General features: G+C 40.2%; 1 protein-coding gene across 2 annotated transcripts in view; it reads left to right on the top strand.

Moving 5' to 3' along the window:
* magi3b (membrane associated guanylate kinase, WW and PDZ domain containing 3b) overlaps positions 1–18,789 on the top strand; it is a 343,311-nt gene that overhangs the window by 209,131 nt on the left and 115,391 nt on the right. For both annotated transcript variants that reach the window (XM_074668352.1, XM_074668360.1), the window contains exon 2: positions 5,054–5,170. In XM_074668352.1, coding sequence (XP_074524453.1) covers positions 5,054–5,170 — 117 coding nt within the window. The remainder of the gene's footprint in view (positions 1–5,053; positions 5,171–18,789) is intronic.

Below are 18,789 nucleotides of genomic sequence, written 5' to 3'. Positions count from 1 at the left end.
TCTCCAGTGTTTACTGTGACTTTACTTTACCAGGTAACAAAAGTTTTCTTGTTGTCTCATGCTCTTAGAGCCTGATTTGTAACAACCTAAAACGTAATAAAATGACTTTACATTTTGAGTCATTGTTACTTTTTTGGGGTCATCGTTACATACCGGGCTCTAATATAGAATAGAATAGAATAGAAAATACTTTATTTATCCCCGAGGGGAAATTCAGGAGTCACCGCAGCATTTGAGAAAACAAAAGTAAGAAAGAGTATAGAAAGTGCAAAAATGTCCATAAGAAATTAGATGACGACATCCCGTCCACCACTCGTCCACCACTCTCCAGCCCAGCCAGTCTCCACCTCCACAGGGTCCAGGACTGAGCCTCCCCAGCAGTCTGTTCAGTCTCTGTCTCCTGGATCCTGTCTGCTCACAGCAGGTGAAGCTCCTCCGATGTGTCGCGGCGTCCGATGTCTGCTCCATCAGCCACGTCCGTGAACAGCATGATGCCGCTGGATTAGCACAGCTAGCTCGTCCATCCCCCGGAGCGAGATCCCATGTTCCCAACAACAATGGATGGAAGGACAGGTCCACGTCGTCACCTCCCAGCTCACATCCGAGAACCAGCACGTCGTCCTCACCTCCTCCTCCTCAGCTCGAGGGAAATCATCAAGCCCTACACTAGTTAGCATTGACATGCTACAGGCTGCTAACAGCTAATTTTGCATGTAGACAATGCAGCCATGGTTACATGTAGGATCTCCAGACAAACACAGGAGAAAAGTAGTAAAAAATACCGCCGAAGCCACAAAAAGTTTGGTGTCCGTGACCGACAATGAACCATACAAAGTGATGATCCACTCCAAATACAAAGATGACGAAAAAGAGATGAAAAAAATTACAAGAAACGGACAAAGACGAGAGAGCTGCTGCAACAGGCAGCTACTTGGGTAGCGCCTAGCAACCGTATATGCCTCCCTTAGCCTTAAATCCAACGTAAAATGCTCTGCATTAGTGGTCCCCAGTACCTGGGTCAATTGGTACGGGGCCATATACAAAAAATACTCAACTTACATTATTTCAGTTTGATTGATTATCTGATTTTTAATGATGTATTATTCATACCCATCTAAGACTCATTCTTGACGCCAAAACCCCCAAACTAGCAAAATGGACAAAAAAAACAAACATCTCTGGAAAGTTTCCAAAGCAGGGTCAAAGAGCCAGTGAGGAGACAGAAGAAGAGCCGGTCTGTGAAAATAGTCTGACATTAAACTGGTCTGTGGCGTAAAAAAAAAGGTTGGGGACCACTGCTCTGCTGGCTTCATTTTAGTGTCATTGATTGTGATCCTTGAAAAATAATTTAAGAAAATTTTACAAATAATGTTTTAACATCAAGTCCCGCCCCTTCTAGATTTTGATTGGCTGTGGTAAGGAAGTGATGTACCACCTCGCCACCTTGTTGTTCTGGATATAGTTTTTAAGTCTTTTAGGTCATTAGTCTGTGTATATCTCATACTTTTGATTGTACATATTCCCTGTCATTAAATTGTTGTATATAATTGTCACATTTTTTTCTGGGTATTTAGGGATGAGTATCAATTAGATATTTTTATAGGTACTAACCAAAACATAACTGTAGTACCGGGTATCATTTCACGTAAAAACCAAACCGTATTATGTTTAGGTACCTGAATGCATCTGTGTGACTATGAGGGAATGGAAGAGTAGGAGATTTCCCATGCTGGACATGAACACAGCATTGCAAGATTATATATTAGCGGTCAGTATTGGCATGGGCTTCTCGATACGATACACATAACGATACTTGTATCACAATGTATCATGACATCACAATATGGTGACATATTGTGATATTCTACACAGTTCACTAAGAAAAAATAGAGATGATGTTTGTTTCAATTACACAATATTACTTGAAATTAAAAGGACAATTGGGCCAAAACTGTTTTTTTTTAAAACAACTTTTTTTTTCTATTAGGGCTGGGACGATACGCTATTCTCGTGATTCAATTCTTTGACGATTTTTGGGGTGTCAATTTGGTTTAAATTGCAATTCCTTGATATTTACGATTTCTACAGACTATATCAGGAGCCATATTTTCCCATAAAATGCACATCGCATGAGTCAGAGAGAAACATTTCACCCTCTGCTGGAGAAAAGTGGTTCCTTATTTCCAATCCAGTTTATAAACAAAGACTGAAATGAAGAGTTTGAAATGGGAAAAAAAAATCAATTTTTGACCAAGAATCATGATTTTGATATTGTCAAACAAAAAATTCCTAAATATCATATTTGGATTTTTTTCCTTCACCCCTTTATTTTTTTGTTTTTGAAATACTAAAGTCAAATGCAGTGTTACATACACACAGTTAACTTGAAAACATAAAGTGCATTAAGTTTGTCGTGGCATAGTCAGTTGGTGTAACTGATAAATGTTAATTGGCGTAAACAATGTTACTTATTTAAAAAATCAGATGTTACAAAAAAAAAGTAAGATTGTATTTTGCTTCCAACTTGGCTAGAATGCAAATTTTAATTTTCCACAAAATTATTGTTATTCAGAGTTGAAATTTCAATATTGTATCATAAGTCATAGTATCATGATATATTGCTGTATCAATATTTTTTCACAACTCTATTTTATATTGAAGAATAAATATGTCAAATTGAAAAACGTTGAGATTTTATTATTCAATAAATTCATATTCATTACCACATAATCACACACAAAAGTATCAAAATTTGGCCCCATTGAGTACCGATTGCCAGGTGCTGTCTTTTGCTACTGCACATCCGTGGCCCAAACTTTTGAGCAACGTTTGGCCATGACTATGTGTCTTTAAATTTCCCGGTTGTTGGATGAACTAAGGCATTAACTTATTTTATCTTATGATATGAGCAACAGAAACAAGCATTTTTTCATGTTTGGGACACTGAGCCCTGAAAAGCATCAGTCTTATATAAAAAAAATGTCACCGGCACAGTTACAGGCATTAATGGACACAGGCCCTTATTCTATCAGCAACAAAAAGATGAAACAAGCAGCAGAAAATCTTCTTTCATCTTCCTGAGCGTCTGAGCAATACACTCGAACATAAAGCAGTGACCTCACTTTATTCTCCCACTCAATGATCAGAGAATGAATTCTGTGACATTTGAATCTATTTGATGTATGATTCACTTTGTTTAGCTGAGCAGTCCACGCTCAAAGACCTCGAAGGCCTTTAACCAGCTAATACCTACATTATATTTGGACAAAGCGTCAGGGTGCTGCAGTTTTTATTTAGTTTCTGCTGTTGTGGCTCGTATTGAGGAAAGAAACTGACTTAGAGTTAATTTACTACAGAGGAAAGTCAAAGACCACTTGAAGCAGATGAAAGAGATGGCAGCATGAGCCACACAAATGAAAGCTTGTAGAAAGTAGTATCCTCTTGTGCTCTTAAAGGAGCATTCCTGCTATTTTTGTTCCCCAAAAAAGGTTCGTTGTGTGTTCGTCCACACCAAGCCACAGCACAGGAAGTGTTTTATTCCTACAGTGTGGGCGGCACTTTAACCTCATCCAGCCAGGAAGGTGTTGATGAAAGTCTGAGTCCAAATCAAATGGATTAGTGCTCAGAGATTTACAGTTGATGGTTTTAACGGTGTTATCTGATGTTGAAACTGTTGCCTACCACAGCTGACTGCTGACCTCTGCTCACACTGACAAAATAAATTCCTCCTACGCACCTGTCAGCATCAAGTGGTGTGTACGAGCCTTTAAACTCTTAAAACAAAAAAATCAGGCTGCTACAAACTCATCCGGTAATAATTCTGGCACATGCTGTTTGTGCTCAGTTTGTTTTTCATGTATTTGTTATTTTTATTGTTTATAACAAGGGTCTGCAGCCTGCGGCTCTGGAGCCTCATGCAGCTCTTTGACAATTTTGCAGTGATGCCTTGTAGCTTTAAGAAAATATTATTATTAAATATTTGGAAATTTTTGCAAATCTTTGAAATTTCAAAACAGATTTTTTTGTCGAAATTTTTGAAACTTCAAAAATATTTGAATTATTTTGTAAATTTTTTAATAAAAAAAATGTTTGAAATTTTTTGCTGATCTTTGAATTACTTGCAAATTTATTACAAATTAAAAAGCAAAGTACATTGTCGTAAATTAAAAACAAGAACAAAACAAAAAAACTTCTCAATAAGATGATTATTTACTAGTTTTACAGCTTGAATTTTTTTTGCAAATTTTTGAAAAAATTCAAAATTGGTTGAATTTTTTTGCCAGTTTTAGAAGGTTTTGCAAATTTATTAAAAATAAAAAAAACTAAGACATCACATGAAGAATTTCATAAAAAGAAAACAAGAAAAAATTCTTAATGAGATAACTATGTACTGGTTTTACAGCTTGAATTTGTTTGCTAATTTTCAAAATTTCAAAATAATTAGAAAATTTTCTAAAATTTTTGAAATGTCAAAGTTATTCGAATTCTTTCTAAAAAAATTTATATTTTAAAATTGTTGAAATTTTCGCTATTTTTTTCTAATATATTACAAATAAAAAACTACGAATTTCATAAATTAAAAAACAACACCAAAACAAAAAAACAAAAACAAAAAAAAAACTTCTTAATAAGATAATTATTGACTGTTTTTTAATTAATATGTTTTTTTCTTTCCTTGTAGTCTTTATTATGACGATAAAGTGGATTTTTGTGGCTCTGAAATCACTTAAATCCAGGTGAGCTGAGGCCAAATGGCTCCCTTGAAGAGAAAAGTGGTCCATAAGATTTCATAACACTGAGCACATATGGTTATTTTTAACACTGGGGGTCCCTTTATTTGATTTAAAATGTGAGGATATACACTAAAATGAAACAATCCTGCTATTAAAGGGCAAATCTGTTGTCAGCAACAAAGCATTTTGAACCAGCCATGTGAAATCGATCCCTCTCTCTGAGGCTACGTGTCACTTGGATAGATTTCCTTCCCCACTCACACCCTCACCCACTACTGTATTTTTATTGACCTTCCATGCTTCTGCCTGTGTTTCTGCAGGTAAAGTATTGAACACGGACCTGCGCCACTACCTCAGTCTGCAGTTTCAGAAGGGCTCACTGGACCACAAGCTTCAGCAGATCATACGGGACAACCTCTACCTACGCACCATCCCCTGTAAGTACTCACAGCGCAGACCTACACATCACAGAGCTGTATTATTATTCACTGAAGAGCCGATTCCCCGGTGTGCGAAAAAGACTTGGCAAAAGAAGAAGTAATGACTCAGCTTCCTCTCTCTAGTAAAAGTGGAGGACCAGAGTTTTACTCACAGTATGAGGTAAAAAAAAACTCTCTGAGGAATATCTCTACATGCTGCTTTTTTTGGACGACTCATCGTAATATCTGGCTTACTATCAAGAGATAAATATAAACTGAAGATTTTAATCCAATACACTTTCCTTTTTCTCCATTGTGTGTATATCAGTTAAATCCTGTGACTAGATCTGATGATACATTCACTGGAACAACCAGCACCATCTTGGATTTAACAACTGCCACACTCAAGTTGAAATCACAACAACAATATCAGTCCCAAAACCTCAGTTTAGCTTTATCCACTGATAGAGACTAAAGCGTCTTTTTAACAATCTCGTCCTTGTGGAGTAATGGTTTTCCAAAACATTTGTTGTCAACTCTTTCCTCTGGTATTCCCTCTGTTGCTGGGTTAGCACAGCTAGCTCGTCCATCTTATTGGAGATAGATCTTACGTTCCCAATAACGATGGATGGAAGGACAGGTCCATGTCGTCACTTCTAAGCTCACACCTGAGAACCAGCACTTGGTCCTCACCTCCTTCTCTTCACCTTGTGAGAAACATCAGGCCTAGCACCAGTTAGCATTGACATGCTACAGGCTGCTAAGAGCTGATCTCATATGTATTTTTTTACCTAAAGTTACCTTGAGGTATTTAGTCTCTGTCCCTAACATTAAAGCAGTCATTACCACATCAGATACTGTAGAAGATCAATGTGTACATGTTTATTGAGCACATTTTTAAGTGAGTGACAAATATAAACAGTTATTTAAACTATGAACCGCGTAGGAAGTGCTTCATTTGATAACCACTGAGCGTAATGGATCAATTTGTCTCTACCTCACGCTATGATCATGAAAAACAGCCTGATGAACATGCAAACAAACCCAATGATACTAAACAGACAAGTAGGGTGCTAGCAATGTTGGATTGAAAAACTGGTTATAAGACTTGGTCTGATGATGAAACTGAACTTTTTTCTCATAAAAAATCTGATATTGCATAAAAAGGCACTATGAGTATGATTTTATCAGTCCACTACACTATAAAAATGACATTTAGATTGATTTTAGACCAACTGACCCAAAAAATAAAGAGAAAACATTGATGTTTACAGCTTACTGACTCAATCGTTTTTAGATAATATTTCATAACACAAAGCTGATTTTGTCAGTTAACTTAAATAACTTCTAGGATGGTGAATTATTAAATACTTTGTGGTCACGCTATTTGACAGTTTAATAGGACTGATTCTTAAATTGGTTAAAATTATTAGAAATGTTACACACAAACCTTTGGTACAATCCAATCCAAATGCAAACTACACATTTAAATGAATGTCTCACACAGGGGTGCCCAAAATCTATTCAGCAAAGGGCCAAAAAGGAATCGGGGTGGAGGGTAAACATTCATGTTGCAGTGCATGATATTAAATCTTCCTATAGCATAATTGTGCAAAGTAAATACTCATACAAGTTGTTTTGAAACTGAAAACACTTTTCTTTCCTGTATTTCACAGCTTGAAGTTACTGAACATCCATATGACACAAATACTAGGCCTGTGTCTTCAAAGAAAATTAAGTGGAATATGACCTGAACAACATGGGACACAGCATGCTCTTATGAAACCAAAACAGCGCATTTCCAGCCTTTTAAATAAATAAGGAATAGTAACAAAACTCAGCACCTGCTTTAGACTTTTTTCCCCTATAAATGAATGCTGTGTTAATTTACAAAGACCATACTCTTTTAACTTCCTGCCTACATATTAGGCATACTGCTGTGGGATCAACTTCTGTAAAAAAAAAAGTACTCATGTTCCCAACTATTTTTAGAGTGCTACTGTCTCATACACCCCATCCCAGCCATGACTCTGCTTCTTCTCACATTCTGGTCATGGACTTCCAGATCTGAGCTGAAGGGACTAGCACCACCCTACTCCTAATGTAACACAGTGATGATTTGTGGTCAGGAGAGGAAGTACAACAATGAATAAATGAAGATTGAGAAATTCAGGCTGCTGGCAGTGGGAAAACAATAATGATAATTTATATATATTTTTATATATACACACATATATACATACAGTGGAGTGGAGCCAACTTTGGCCCGCTTGCCCCGAATTGGACAGCCCTGGTCCAACATCTAGCTCTGCATATTTTTCACACCAAACCATATTAGTTACTGTCTTAGTTGCCTCTCTTGAGTTAAAGTAGTCATATAAACTCTTCCAAAACCTCAGTTTCAGTCACTACTAATACAGAGTCTTTAACAATCTGCGACTTGGGTTGAAGTGTTTTTAAAAACCTGTCGTTTACACGAGGAGGTGACGACAAAAAGAAGAGAAGAAAAACTGCTTTCATAATTATCCTTAAACACGTGGAGGAGATCTGAGTTAGCAACCACTGCGCAGTCAGAGTGATCAACAGTTAAGAAAGGCTCACATACTGTACATCTGAGGGAAGTGCAACAGTCCTCTGAATTAGTAATTACTCCCCAACGCTCTGACATCGAATCAACAAGCCTGGAATAAAACATGTAAGGAGGAGAAAGATGTCAAAATTTAGGGACTGAGAAGTTCTTTTTTTATTGAATTTATCCAAAGAACATGAAGAAAAACATCAGAAAAACATCTCAGGTGGGGGTAATGGGTTGTTCATGTAACTTTCCTCCATATATAACTCCTATTTTCTATACTTAAAGTAGCACCCAGCGCTGAGCACCTCAGGAATGTACACAATGACACACTTTCACCGCGGTTGGGCTTTTATCTGAAGCACCTTCTGTGAAAAACGAGGATAATGCGCGCGTCACACAGCTGGAGATCAAACCCACGAGCAGTGTTAATGTCCTCCTTTTTTTTTCACCCAGGATGCACTAAACACACATACTTACTGCTTCAGCACATTGTCATCCCTTCACAGCGCTCTGTCACACACTCCTCAGAGAGCACACACACACACACACTCACTCCAATGTCACCATGGCAACCCCCGGCCAAGGACATCTCTGTAACCCCCGTGAAACTTATTTACTGCTGTAGCGTATCATCTCAGTGATCAAAGTCATATTCTTTCCATAAATAACGCCGCGTTTCTGGCTGACACTCTGCTCAGCGGGGCCGTCACCAACTATTATTCTTAGCTGAAATCAGTAATGGAGTGGTAAATAAAGAGGCTGCGGCTGCTGCGCCGACTGCCAAGGAGCTCTGCAGCAGGAAACACTCTCAGGGTAACAGTCATTCATACCTAATGGAAGTGTCCATTGATTGCAGTATCCCTTTTCATTCAAACGAATGTTGAAAAGCAGGTGATGATTCAAGAGTCTGCAGATTAAATTGTTCTGGTTATCACTGAGAGGAAGGGGGGTATTTTGACAGTTTAGAGTGGATCAATTCAGGAAAAAAAACATACTCCGTAAAATGCAAGATAAGTGGAGCATTGGCCTCGACGCCCCTGAAACATCCTTCATTATTCTTCTGTCTAATTAGATTATTCTACAGGTGTTATAGGCTGCTATGTTGAGTGCTTTAAGTGGAAGTGTGAAAATCTCCTAAATTAGCGTGGCAATGATGTTAGTACTGTAAAGGTGCAAATTAATATCAAGACCAAGGCTTGTGTGGGTGGCAGGAATCCAGGTAATGTGAAATAAAATGTGAGATCAAAGTGAGGAATGAGAAACACAGGTGGTTTGAGTCACTTCTCTGACTGCAATTTGTTCGGAGTTGTTTTCAGTTCATGTAGAAGACTCAGCGTCAAAACAAGACGGTATTCAAAGGTCCATATTCTGCTCCTTTTCTGCAGTTTAATATGGATCATTGATGTCTTCATGAAATGGTAGTAACATGTTTTGGTCCAAAAAGCCAATAAATCGAGCACAGCAGCATTGTTTCCAGGCTCTCATAGCCCCTCTGTTCAGAACGCTCTGATTTAGTGGGCGTGGCCTTCATATGTAAATGAGCCACCGCTGATACCGCCCTGCTCTTCAGGGCCATGAGCTCCGAGTGCACAGTGTTTAGAAAACAGCGAAGCTCGTTTACCATAACATTACAGGCTAAAACAACAGGCTAACCGCAGCTACAGTTAGCATCCTGAAGCTAACACAGAGACAGGGGGGACACTGAGGAAAAGCTCTTCCATCTGCTCCACAGCACACAGCATTTAAAATACTCACAAATGAAAGCGCTATAAAAATTAACACGGTTAACTCATTGGCTGCCAGCCATTTTCAGAGCATTTTGACAATCTTTCAAGACCCAAATATGATTGTTTTCTATGACTATGTAGACACCCAAACTACTTAGGAAGAGTGGGCTCTCTTATTTTATCTCTCTCTCCCTGTTTTTGAACCAATAAATAGACAAACATTCTTTTTTTGAACGCGTTCATCTCTCCATGATCTCCGTCTTTTCTCTCTGAACTACCGTGACACATTCTCAGTTTGAGCATGAGCTGCCTGAACTGTTCTGACTTGCAGTGTTTCTCTATGCCTCTGTCACCTCACATCTTCTCCTCATATCCATGCTGAGCTCTCATCCAAAGAGCGCACCTCTCTCACCCACAGTAGTTAACGAGCAGGATTTTGATTGACAAGCTCCACCAGACCCTGCCTCTATAAACGTCAATGCCAGCGAACACAGTCATTTTAATATTGGCCACTTGAGAAAAAAAAGGTGGATTCACAAATCTTCTCTTCTTCTTCTTCAAATTCTTTATTTGGGGACTTTAAGCAGGTATGAGATTAAAATGTGATTAATTAGATTAATTAATTACAAATCCTCTAATTAATTTGATTAATTTTTTTAATCCCCTGACAGCACTAGTCATTTCATGTTAAACATCACTCATACACTACTTTTCAGATGCATTGTGGGATACAGTGAGTGGACTATGTAGAGTATGACCATGTTCACTCAGAGTTCTGACAGTACTGCAAAACAGTGAATCGTATATAGAGGATAAGGAGTGTTTTCCGACACAGCCACAGAGGTTATTTTTTATTTTAATGATTGATTCCACGTGTATAAGGTTAAGAATAATGGTCCCTCCGTCCTGGGCACCATGACCTAAGTCAAGGTAGCATCCATCCTTATCTACCCCGTGGCCATGAGCCACATCTGACTGAAGGAGCTGGAGGAGTCCAGAGATTTATGAGGGACTCAAGAACCTCTTAGATGAAGGAGATAACAGGACAGAGACGAAGAAGCACCAAGAGATAAGAGGTCAAAGGTCAAAGCCAGGTTGCTCAGGACAGTAAATAAGGTCTGTTGTGTGTCAGTGAAACCAGCCTGAGTGAAGATGGACTGGTCTGGTCCAACATCTCATCTCCTGTTCAAGAAATCTCTGTAATCAGTTGCTCCTGTTTCTCACTTGGCTCCGGTTTTGACTCAACATGTCAGACTTTTCTCTTGTTTTTTCTTTCGGATGTTTTTTCCCTCTCAGTTATTTTATTTGTTGGTTTGTCTGTTTGGAAGAGGGAGCTGTGTTTTCCACAGCGGGATCGCAGATTTTAGCTGAAACCCTGGATATCTAAGGCCCACAGAGGATGCAGAGGAGGCAGAAAACTTTGAGGAAAGACAGCTGGTGTAAGATGACAGAGGCTTTTGAAGAGGACATACTTTACTGATCAAAATCTTAAGAGCAGAAAAATAATTATTGGCACTGTTGGAGCTAAAAAAAAAAAAAAAAGAAAAAAGTAGAGAACAAATAGAGAACTCATGACACAAATAATCATTTTTTGATTATTATACTTAATAGGTCTTACTGAGGTTAAATCAAGGTACTACCAACCATCGACTGCTTCAACTAGAAAACAAATCTGACAGACTGTGCACAGCAAAAAACTGAAATCTTATCAAGTGTTTTTGTCCTATTTTAAGTAAAAATGGTCTTTTTATACTCGATATGAGCCACATTCAACTGGTGGGTCCAGAAAAATATGTTGTTTCAAGTTATTTACAGACAAAAATGAGCTCTGAATTGCTTGTAACAAGAAAAAAAAAAGTAACACTTTACTTTAGACGTAGACAAATTTCATCGCACTTAGGTATTAATAAGACAAAGTTTTTTCTTATTTCTTTGAAATTACCCCTGAAACTTCATGAGAATTTAGTGAAAATTAACACATAACTTCTGGCCAGATTGTGTTTTGCAGTGTGACTGTACTCGCAGTGACTATCAGAGTCAGGTAAGGCTATGAAAGAGCAGCGTGAGCTGTCAGCTGATTTCTCCGCATAAAAAAAAATGTGTTTCCTTTATCGGTTTACTTTAAAAAGATAAAAAGAGAGAGAGAGAGAGAGATGCGGTTATCAGTTTTTAATACTCTCCCATGTCCATGATAAAGTCTCCACAGAGAACATTCAGAGGATGCTGGATCAAACTTTTAGCACAGATTTTTTTTAAGGAAGCAGTATTGATTACAGGATTCACTGTAAAGATGATTATTTCACTCCTCATAATATTATCAGATAAACGTGAACAGTGTGTGACAAAGTGAGTAGTTATTAACAAAAGACGTTCAGTTACATGAGATCACAACCTATGTGCTCGTCTCGTGGTACAAATAATCATAAAACTCTGGTCGACCCAACAGGTTCAGGCTGGAGTCTGCAGCTTCTTTCAGAGCCCAAACACATTTTTAAAAGCCAACTTTCCACGTTTCTGAACCTGAACGGAAACAATTAATAATATTGTGACTACTGTATTTTACTTTGTTACATCCAAGCTGCTGAATCACTGCAGTGATTTCCTTGCAGGTCAGTTTTTTCTGAGTAGCTCCACTTTTACAGCTGCCAAACAACGAGCCGTCATTTTGTCTCTACCTCTGTTGCTATGGCGTAGTCGATTACCAGCATGGAGAAGTTCCCTTTTTCCCGTAAAGCATCCCTCCACGTCGTAAACTCTGTGGGTTCGGCCAGCTGAACCTTGAATATTTAGGGGCGTGTTATGTAAATTACGATAGTTTTTAGCTGCCATATTTATCAACAGCTCATCAGGCATACGGTGTGATTGGCCTTGGTACTCACATTTCATATATCACACATGAATGTTGCTGTAAACTGATTTTTACACCTAGATCTGCCCCAATTCCCATGCAAGATTGATAAATGAGGGCCAATATGAGTCACATTCACCTGACCAGTTCAGAAAAATGTCTTATTTCAAGTTATTGAAAGCTACAAGCTACAAGCAATTCAGACCTCATTTTTGTCTTTAAACAACTTAAAACAAGACATTTTATGGACTGATAATGTCAATGTGACTCATATTGAGTATAATAAGACAATTTGCCTTAAAAAAAGACAAAACCACTTGATAATATTTGAGTTTTTTGCAGAGTGCTGCCACTTAGTAGAGGAGGTGTAAGTGTGTGGAGCTGACATGTTGTCCGTGTTATCTCACAGTCAAAGCACCAGACTGCTGAAGTGAAGCTGCTTTAACCGCAGACTCATCCATGACGCAGTATCTACACTCCCAGATCTGCGCTGATGTTTTCAGCTCAATATTTCCCACGTCCCGTCGCTGCAGCCCGACTCTGCTCAGAGGAGCGCTGTAATTGAGTGTAGTGATGGTTTCAGTCACATGCGCTTTGACTTCTCCTGAGGGGATGACAGTCTCTGAGGCACAGCACTGTCACAAACAGGCAGCATCTCAGCTCCGCGACCCTCCCCCACCCCCACCCCACACCCCACACCCACGAGCCTGGAAGTCTCTCTGTCTCATTCAGAGGCGACTTGCATACACAAGTGTGACACATTGTCGAGAAGTAAACTTCTTACCTTTCATTTATCTTTAATTTGGTTGTAGGGTTTTTTGTTGTGAGGAATATCGCTCTTGCAGACTTTGCAGCACTCTGTTATTTTCTCCGTCTGTTTTCTTCTGCCTGTCTATCATCTCTCCATTCGCTCCCTTTTTCTTTCAAGGAGCTGTCAGTCATTTCTGAGCCGCTCTCTTTCCTGGGCAGTCGAGTTCGGTTTGGATTCCTATTGATTTTTTCTTTTCAAACCACGGCTGCACGGCGAGTCTCTCATGCCGGCTGAAGTGGACCAACAGAGGATGATCATAGCGTTTCAAAAATCTCCTGTCACCACTGATTTCTCCAGCAAAGACACCAGAACCAGTCAGTCTCACCAGTTTTTCACTCCCACACACTCCATCACCTGCACTCACCTGTGCACCCACCGTACAGCACAAACACAGCCCTATTTTTCACATTTACAGTAGTGGAGGACGTCAAGGTTTTACGACCCGTGACCGCCATTTATCATCAGAAGCCAGTGGGCTCGCTCCTCGCCAGCGAAGCCTGACTCTCTAATCCTCGGTTTGAATTACTGTCTTAATGAGCAAGGGACCCGGACCCGCACGCTGGCAGCACCTCCATCATTCACCCGCTTCATTCTTCACCCTCTCCGTTACGCTCTTCCTGTTTCTCTCTTTCAATTACAGACACCAGTGGGATGGTTTTAAACTTGGTTTTCACTGTCTTTCTTTGGACAAAAAATACCTCAAAATGCGAAAAACAATTTCACATCTCTTAAATTTGATGGGTAATTTGATGAATTGCATCAAAACCCATTAAGTATTAACAATTTATCCATGATTGAGTTCATCTGACGAAAATGTTGAGCTGAAAAATCCTGAACTTCATTTTAAATTGCCTAAACAGTGACGCAATCAGCATCATGTGAGATAAACACAGCCAAAACATGTGGAGCTCCCCCTGCTGGCTGGCTGCAGTATTGGTCTTATTGTTCACCTCCTCTATTGCAGTGTTTCTCAAAGTGGGGTCCCCAAACCATAGCTTGGGGATCCGCAAAATAATTTAAAAATAACTCTAATGCCGCAGCCACACCAAATGCGAACATGCGAATTTATTTGGGCGAAAGGCCTGTCATGCGCCGCATGAACGCCCGAGTCTCGCCGCTGGACTGTTTTGACAAGCTGAGGGGCAAACACACGTTCCTGCGCATGCGGAGTAGAGAGCTCGTTCATTCAAAGACGGAAAGCCCAAAAGAGCAGCTGAAAAACAATGAGCTGTGGTTTCAAAAGCATGACAGGAGAGTGTGTGAAAGCTTTGGAGATCACAATCAAGGCCTGCTGCCTCTCCCTGGTAATCCACCTCCACCGGCCCTGCCTGGCTATTCCCTGCGATCTCATCCTTGACCCCCCGAACCCCTGACCCATGTTCCTGGAGATCTCCCTGGGGATAATAAAAGGGTGGAGGAAAGAGAGGAGCACAGAGAACTTCCATCTTTTCCCTGGCTCTGCCCCTGCCCCGCTCCTCCCTCCTCTCTATCAGGCTCAAAACTCCGCTGAGAAAAACACAGTCGGACTCAGTGATGACCCGTGCAGGCAAATCCAGCTGGAAACCAATATTTACAGAACTTACCTTCAAAACCTGTCTCCTCAGAGACTTTCAACCAAGCCTGCTCCTTTTTCCGGTCTCTGTAGAGTACACACGTCGTATTGTATAACTCTGGATGATGACACACCGCACAGATTGTCTTCTCCTCCATCCTCCGGCGGAGTTGGAGCCGGAGCAGGTGGCGGTTGCCCCCTAACGTCATCAAATCAATGACGTCGTGGGGGAATGTCATCACTGATTGGCGGCCGCGGCAAGCCTTCACGCGAATTCGCCTCAAAAGTTCAATATTTTGAACTTGAGCGAATTTGTGTCCACTGCCCAAACGCGCGAACGCTCCAAACGCGCGAACGCTCAAAACGCGCTGCCTGAGGCGAATCGGCGGCTTAACGCGTCTTTGCATTGACTCTGTATGTAATCGCGCTGCAAATTCGCCTTTGGTGTGGCCGCATCATAAAAGTGTGATTTATCACTGAAAAAGCGTATCAACAAACTGGGATCTCTTGTAGCAAAAAAATATCTGTCATTTTTTCCAACTCTCCCGCCCAATTTAGTTTTGGCCTACGGGATCAATTCTCTTATGATCATGAATTTTTTTTATTTGAATTTTTTAAGTGCTCATTATATATAAAAAAAAAAAAAAAAAAAACCCTTGGTGCAGTGGCATGCACAGACTTTTTAAAGGGAAAGGGGCAAAGAGAGAAAAAAAAACACATAACTTGCTTTTTGTCAAGAAAACTTCAAGGAGATAATCCTGAATGAGAGTTTTCTTGGTGAAGCATTATCTAACTGCTGAGCTAAGATAGCTGCAGCAGACGAGTTGACGTAGGTCCAACAGCTCTGGCGTAATGTAAAGAATTGAGAAGGGATGTGTTAAGCATAAAGGCTTACAATATTGTTGGATTGAAACATTTCTTATTGACTTGGCAGGGACTGGTTTTTGTTACCCATCCCTAGTCAGCACCCAAAGAGGCTGGAATTTGGCTTCATTTTTTTCAGCACGTAGAGATCAAGGTGCATTGTTCAATGGGGCAGCAGTGGCTCAGTCCATTGGGACGTAGCTTGGCAAACAGAGGGTTCTTGGTTCGGGTTTGCATAATAATTTCCTGAGCAGTGTCAAGTCGCCCTTGAGCAAGGCACCAAACTCCCAACTGACCCCGTTCCTGTGCAAAGTGTTGTTTGTGCATCTGTGTATATACACACATATGCACATGCTGATTCCAAAAAAAAAAGAAGAGTTTTCCCTTAAGGGGACTAATGAAGTTCGTCTTCTTCTTCAATCCAATCCAATCCACTTTATTTATAAGGCACATTTTACAAACAGAGCGTTACCAAAGTGCTGCACATCATAAACATAATAATGAAAACAGTAAAACAGCTCCACCAGTTCTAAAAAATAAAAACAAGTAACAGTAAACAAGAATACACTAAAACAATAACTTGTACATAAAATAATGAATGCAAATAAAATAGATAAAATAAGGAGAACAACAATAAACTTAATACTATAAAAGAAATATAAGACACAGAGGACCACACAACTCACGCAGTGTTAAAAGCCAGAGAATAAAAGTGGGCCTTAAGACGAGACTTAAAACAGTCCACTGTGGGAGCAGATCGGATGTGGGGGGGCAGAGCTTTCTACAACTTAGGGCCAACCACAGAGAAGGCCCTGTCCCCCTTTGTTTTAAGTCTCGTCTTAGGCACCACAAGCTGGGACTGGTCCTCGGACCTCAAAGCGCTGGAATGTAGATTTGGAGAAGGTCCATAATGTACTGAGAGGCCAGTCCATTCAAAGCTTGAAAAACAAACAATAAAATTTTAAAATCAATCCTAAAATTAACAGGGAGCCAGTGCAAAGACGCAAGAATTGGACTAATATGCTCATGTTTTCTGGCCCCTGTTAAAAGTCGTGCCGCGGCGTTCTGGACTAACTGCAGACGGGAAAGAGCTCGCCGGTTAATACCGGAGTAAAGGGCGTTGCAGTAGTCCAGGCGACTAGAGATAAAAGCGTGCAAGACTTGTTCAAAAAGATTTAAAGATAAAAATGGCTTGACTTTCGATAAAAGACGAAGATGATAAAAACCCAATTTTAAATTGGCATTGACCTGTTTTTCAAGTTTAAATTCACTGTCTATGGTGACGCCAAGGCTGGTGACTGTAGGACGCACATAAGTGTATAGGTGTCCTAAGTCTAAGGCAGTATTGCCAAATATGATGACTTCAGTCTTTCTCTCATTGAGCTTTAAAAATTTTTGAGATAACCAAGCCTTGATGTCACCCAGACAGTCAAGCAGGGGTGTCAGGGGGCAGTGGCCATTTTTGGTTATTGGTTATTGGTTATTCTTCATTAATATACAATGTTAGTGTTAAACCAAGCAGCTCCTTCTGTGGCTAAAATGTCCGTCTCTGACATCTGTCGTACTGCCTGTGCGTGCCATGCAGTGTTTTATTCTCTGTGGTGGTGGACTCTTCTGTTTTTTTTTTTTTTTTTTTTTTGGTTGTTACTTACACCATTTCTAAGCTGCTGTGTTTCAAACTGTAAGCACTGCAGGGAGCTTACGCTGAGGGGAGTGCTTAAATGTCACATCCTTCAACACATCCACAACACACACACACTCATACAGCAGCAGCAGCAGCACAACCACCACCCCAAAAACACAGGGTGTAAGAGGAAGCAAGTGATGAAGACTGAAGAGGCACGTGTGATCAGCGGGTCTGGACTGGAAGTTCATGAAGCAGTTTCACGTCTTCTCTAAAAGGCCGTCTAAGGTCAGGGGGAAAAAGCTGTTTTTGTTTCCATCTCTTCACATGTTGGCAGTAGAAAAGTGATTGATAATACATAGTTATTGCTTCAGTTCAACAGTTTTGAAAATGTCTTCCACAGTGAATAATTTAGAAAAACTACTACTGCTTCCAAAACTTAGGCTGCAAAAAACCCAGTCTTAATGATCAACCAGAAAAGTCATCGCCACCTGAAGAAGACTGAATGATGGGACACTGAAATAGCTACCAGCTACCTTTGGATGAGCCTTCATTTCTGAAACTGAATACTTTCACGGTCATCATCCCCAGAAATCACTGATTTTAAAGGATACAGCAAAAGTGTAGTAAGAACACTGTCAGGACTGAGTGGTGCTGTCCAAGGTGCTGATCCTGATCCTGCAGGTGAAGCAGAAAAGTGTGCCTCTGTCTCTCCAAAGCACAGCAGAGGGAAGATTTGCTCCTAAATAAACAGCCTGACTGATTTAGTCCGATGACTGTTCTGTCAATTCACCGCGGTGCCCAGAGAGCTGCGTGTCAGTCTGACCGAAGCTGCTGGGGAAAAATAATAAATGTGGCACAGTTTGTTCTGTGGTAACACTCGTGATTCAGGGAAAACATTTATTGTTGTAATCTGCAGTTTTTGTAGCGTAGCACTATCCCCTAAAAATGCCTCGTTTAACTCCCACCCTGCAGTATCGATTTACTGCAATGAGAAAATAACTCCTCAGTGCCACAGAGATGAGCGGTCGGTCGTGTGCAGCGTGTTCGGAGGGGGTGAGGGGACAGGAGACTGAAGAAGTTTTCAGAAAAGGGTTGAGAAAGGGCAACAGGAGAGCCCATTTTTCATACAGCACTCCTTCTTGTGTCTGCAGAGACATGTTTGATACTGACTGGCTGTGGAAATTTATGTAGATGTTATGTACATATTTCATTTTACACAGTGGTTCAGAAAGGAGACGACAGACTGATTTGTACCGAAGTCACAGCTCAGCTTTTTTCCTCAGAGTGGAAAAGCTCTGTCGCTGTTATCAAACGGACAATGTCACAGCGCTCTGTTCCAGACAGGAAGTTACAGATAAGACCTTTACCGAACGTTATTTCTTCACTTCCTAATTAATCAGCAGTTAAAGTGAGAATAGTTCTAATAATCAGCAGAGTGTTGAGACAAATTCTGAGGCTAACAGTTGATTCTTCACAGCAAGAAGGTCATCAGTTCAAATCCTGGTTCAGGCAATGTGGGTCTTTCTGTGAGGAGTCTGCATGTTCTCCCCATGCGTACCTGGGTTCCCTCCACCAAAAACGTGTTTCAAGTTGTTTAAAGACAAAATAAAGTCTAAATTGCCTATAACAAGTA

The sequence above is a fragment of the Halichoeres trimaculatus genome, unplaced genomic scaffold, assembly GCF_033239565.1.
Source record: "Halichoeres trimaculatus isolate MK-OKI-2021-1 unplaced genomic scaffold, fHalTri1.1 fHalTri1_scaffold_1, whole genome shotgun sequence".
NCBI lineage: Eukaryota > Metazoa > Chordata > Actinopteri > Labriformes > Labridae > Halichoeres > Halichoeres trimaculatus.
The sequence above is the reverse complement of the archived record's forward strand: the minus strand, read 5'-3'. Positions and strand labels throughout refer to the sequence as shown.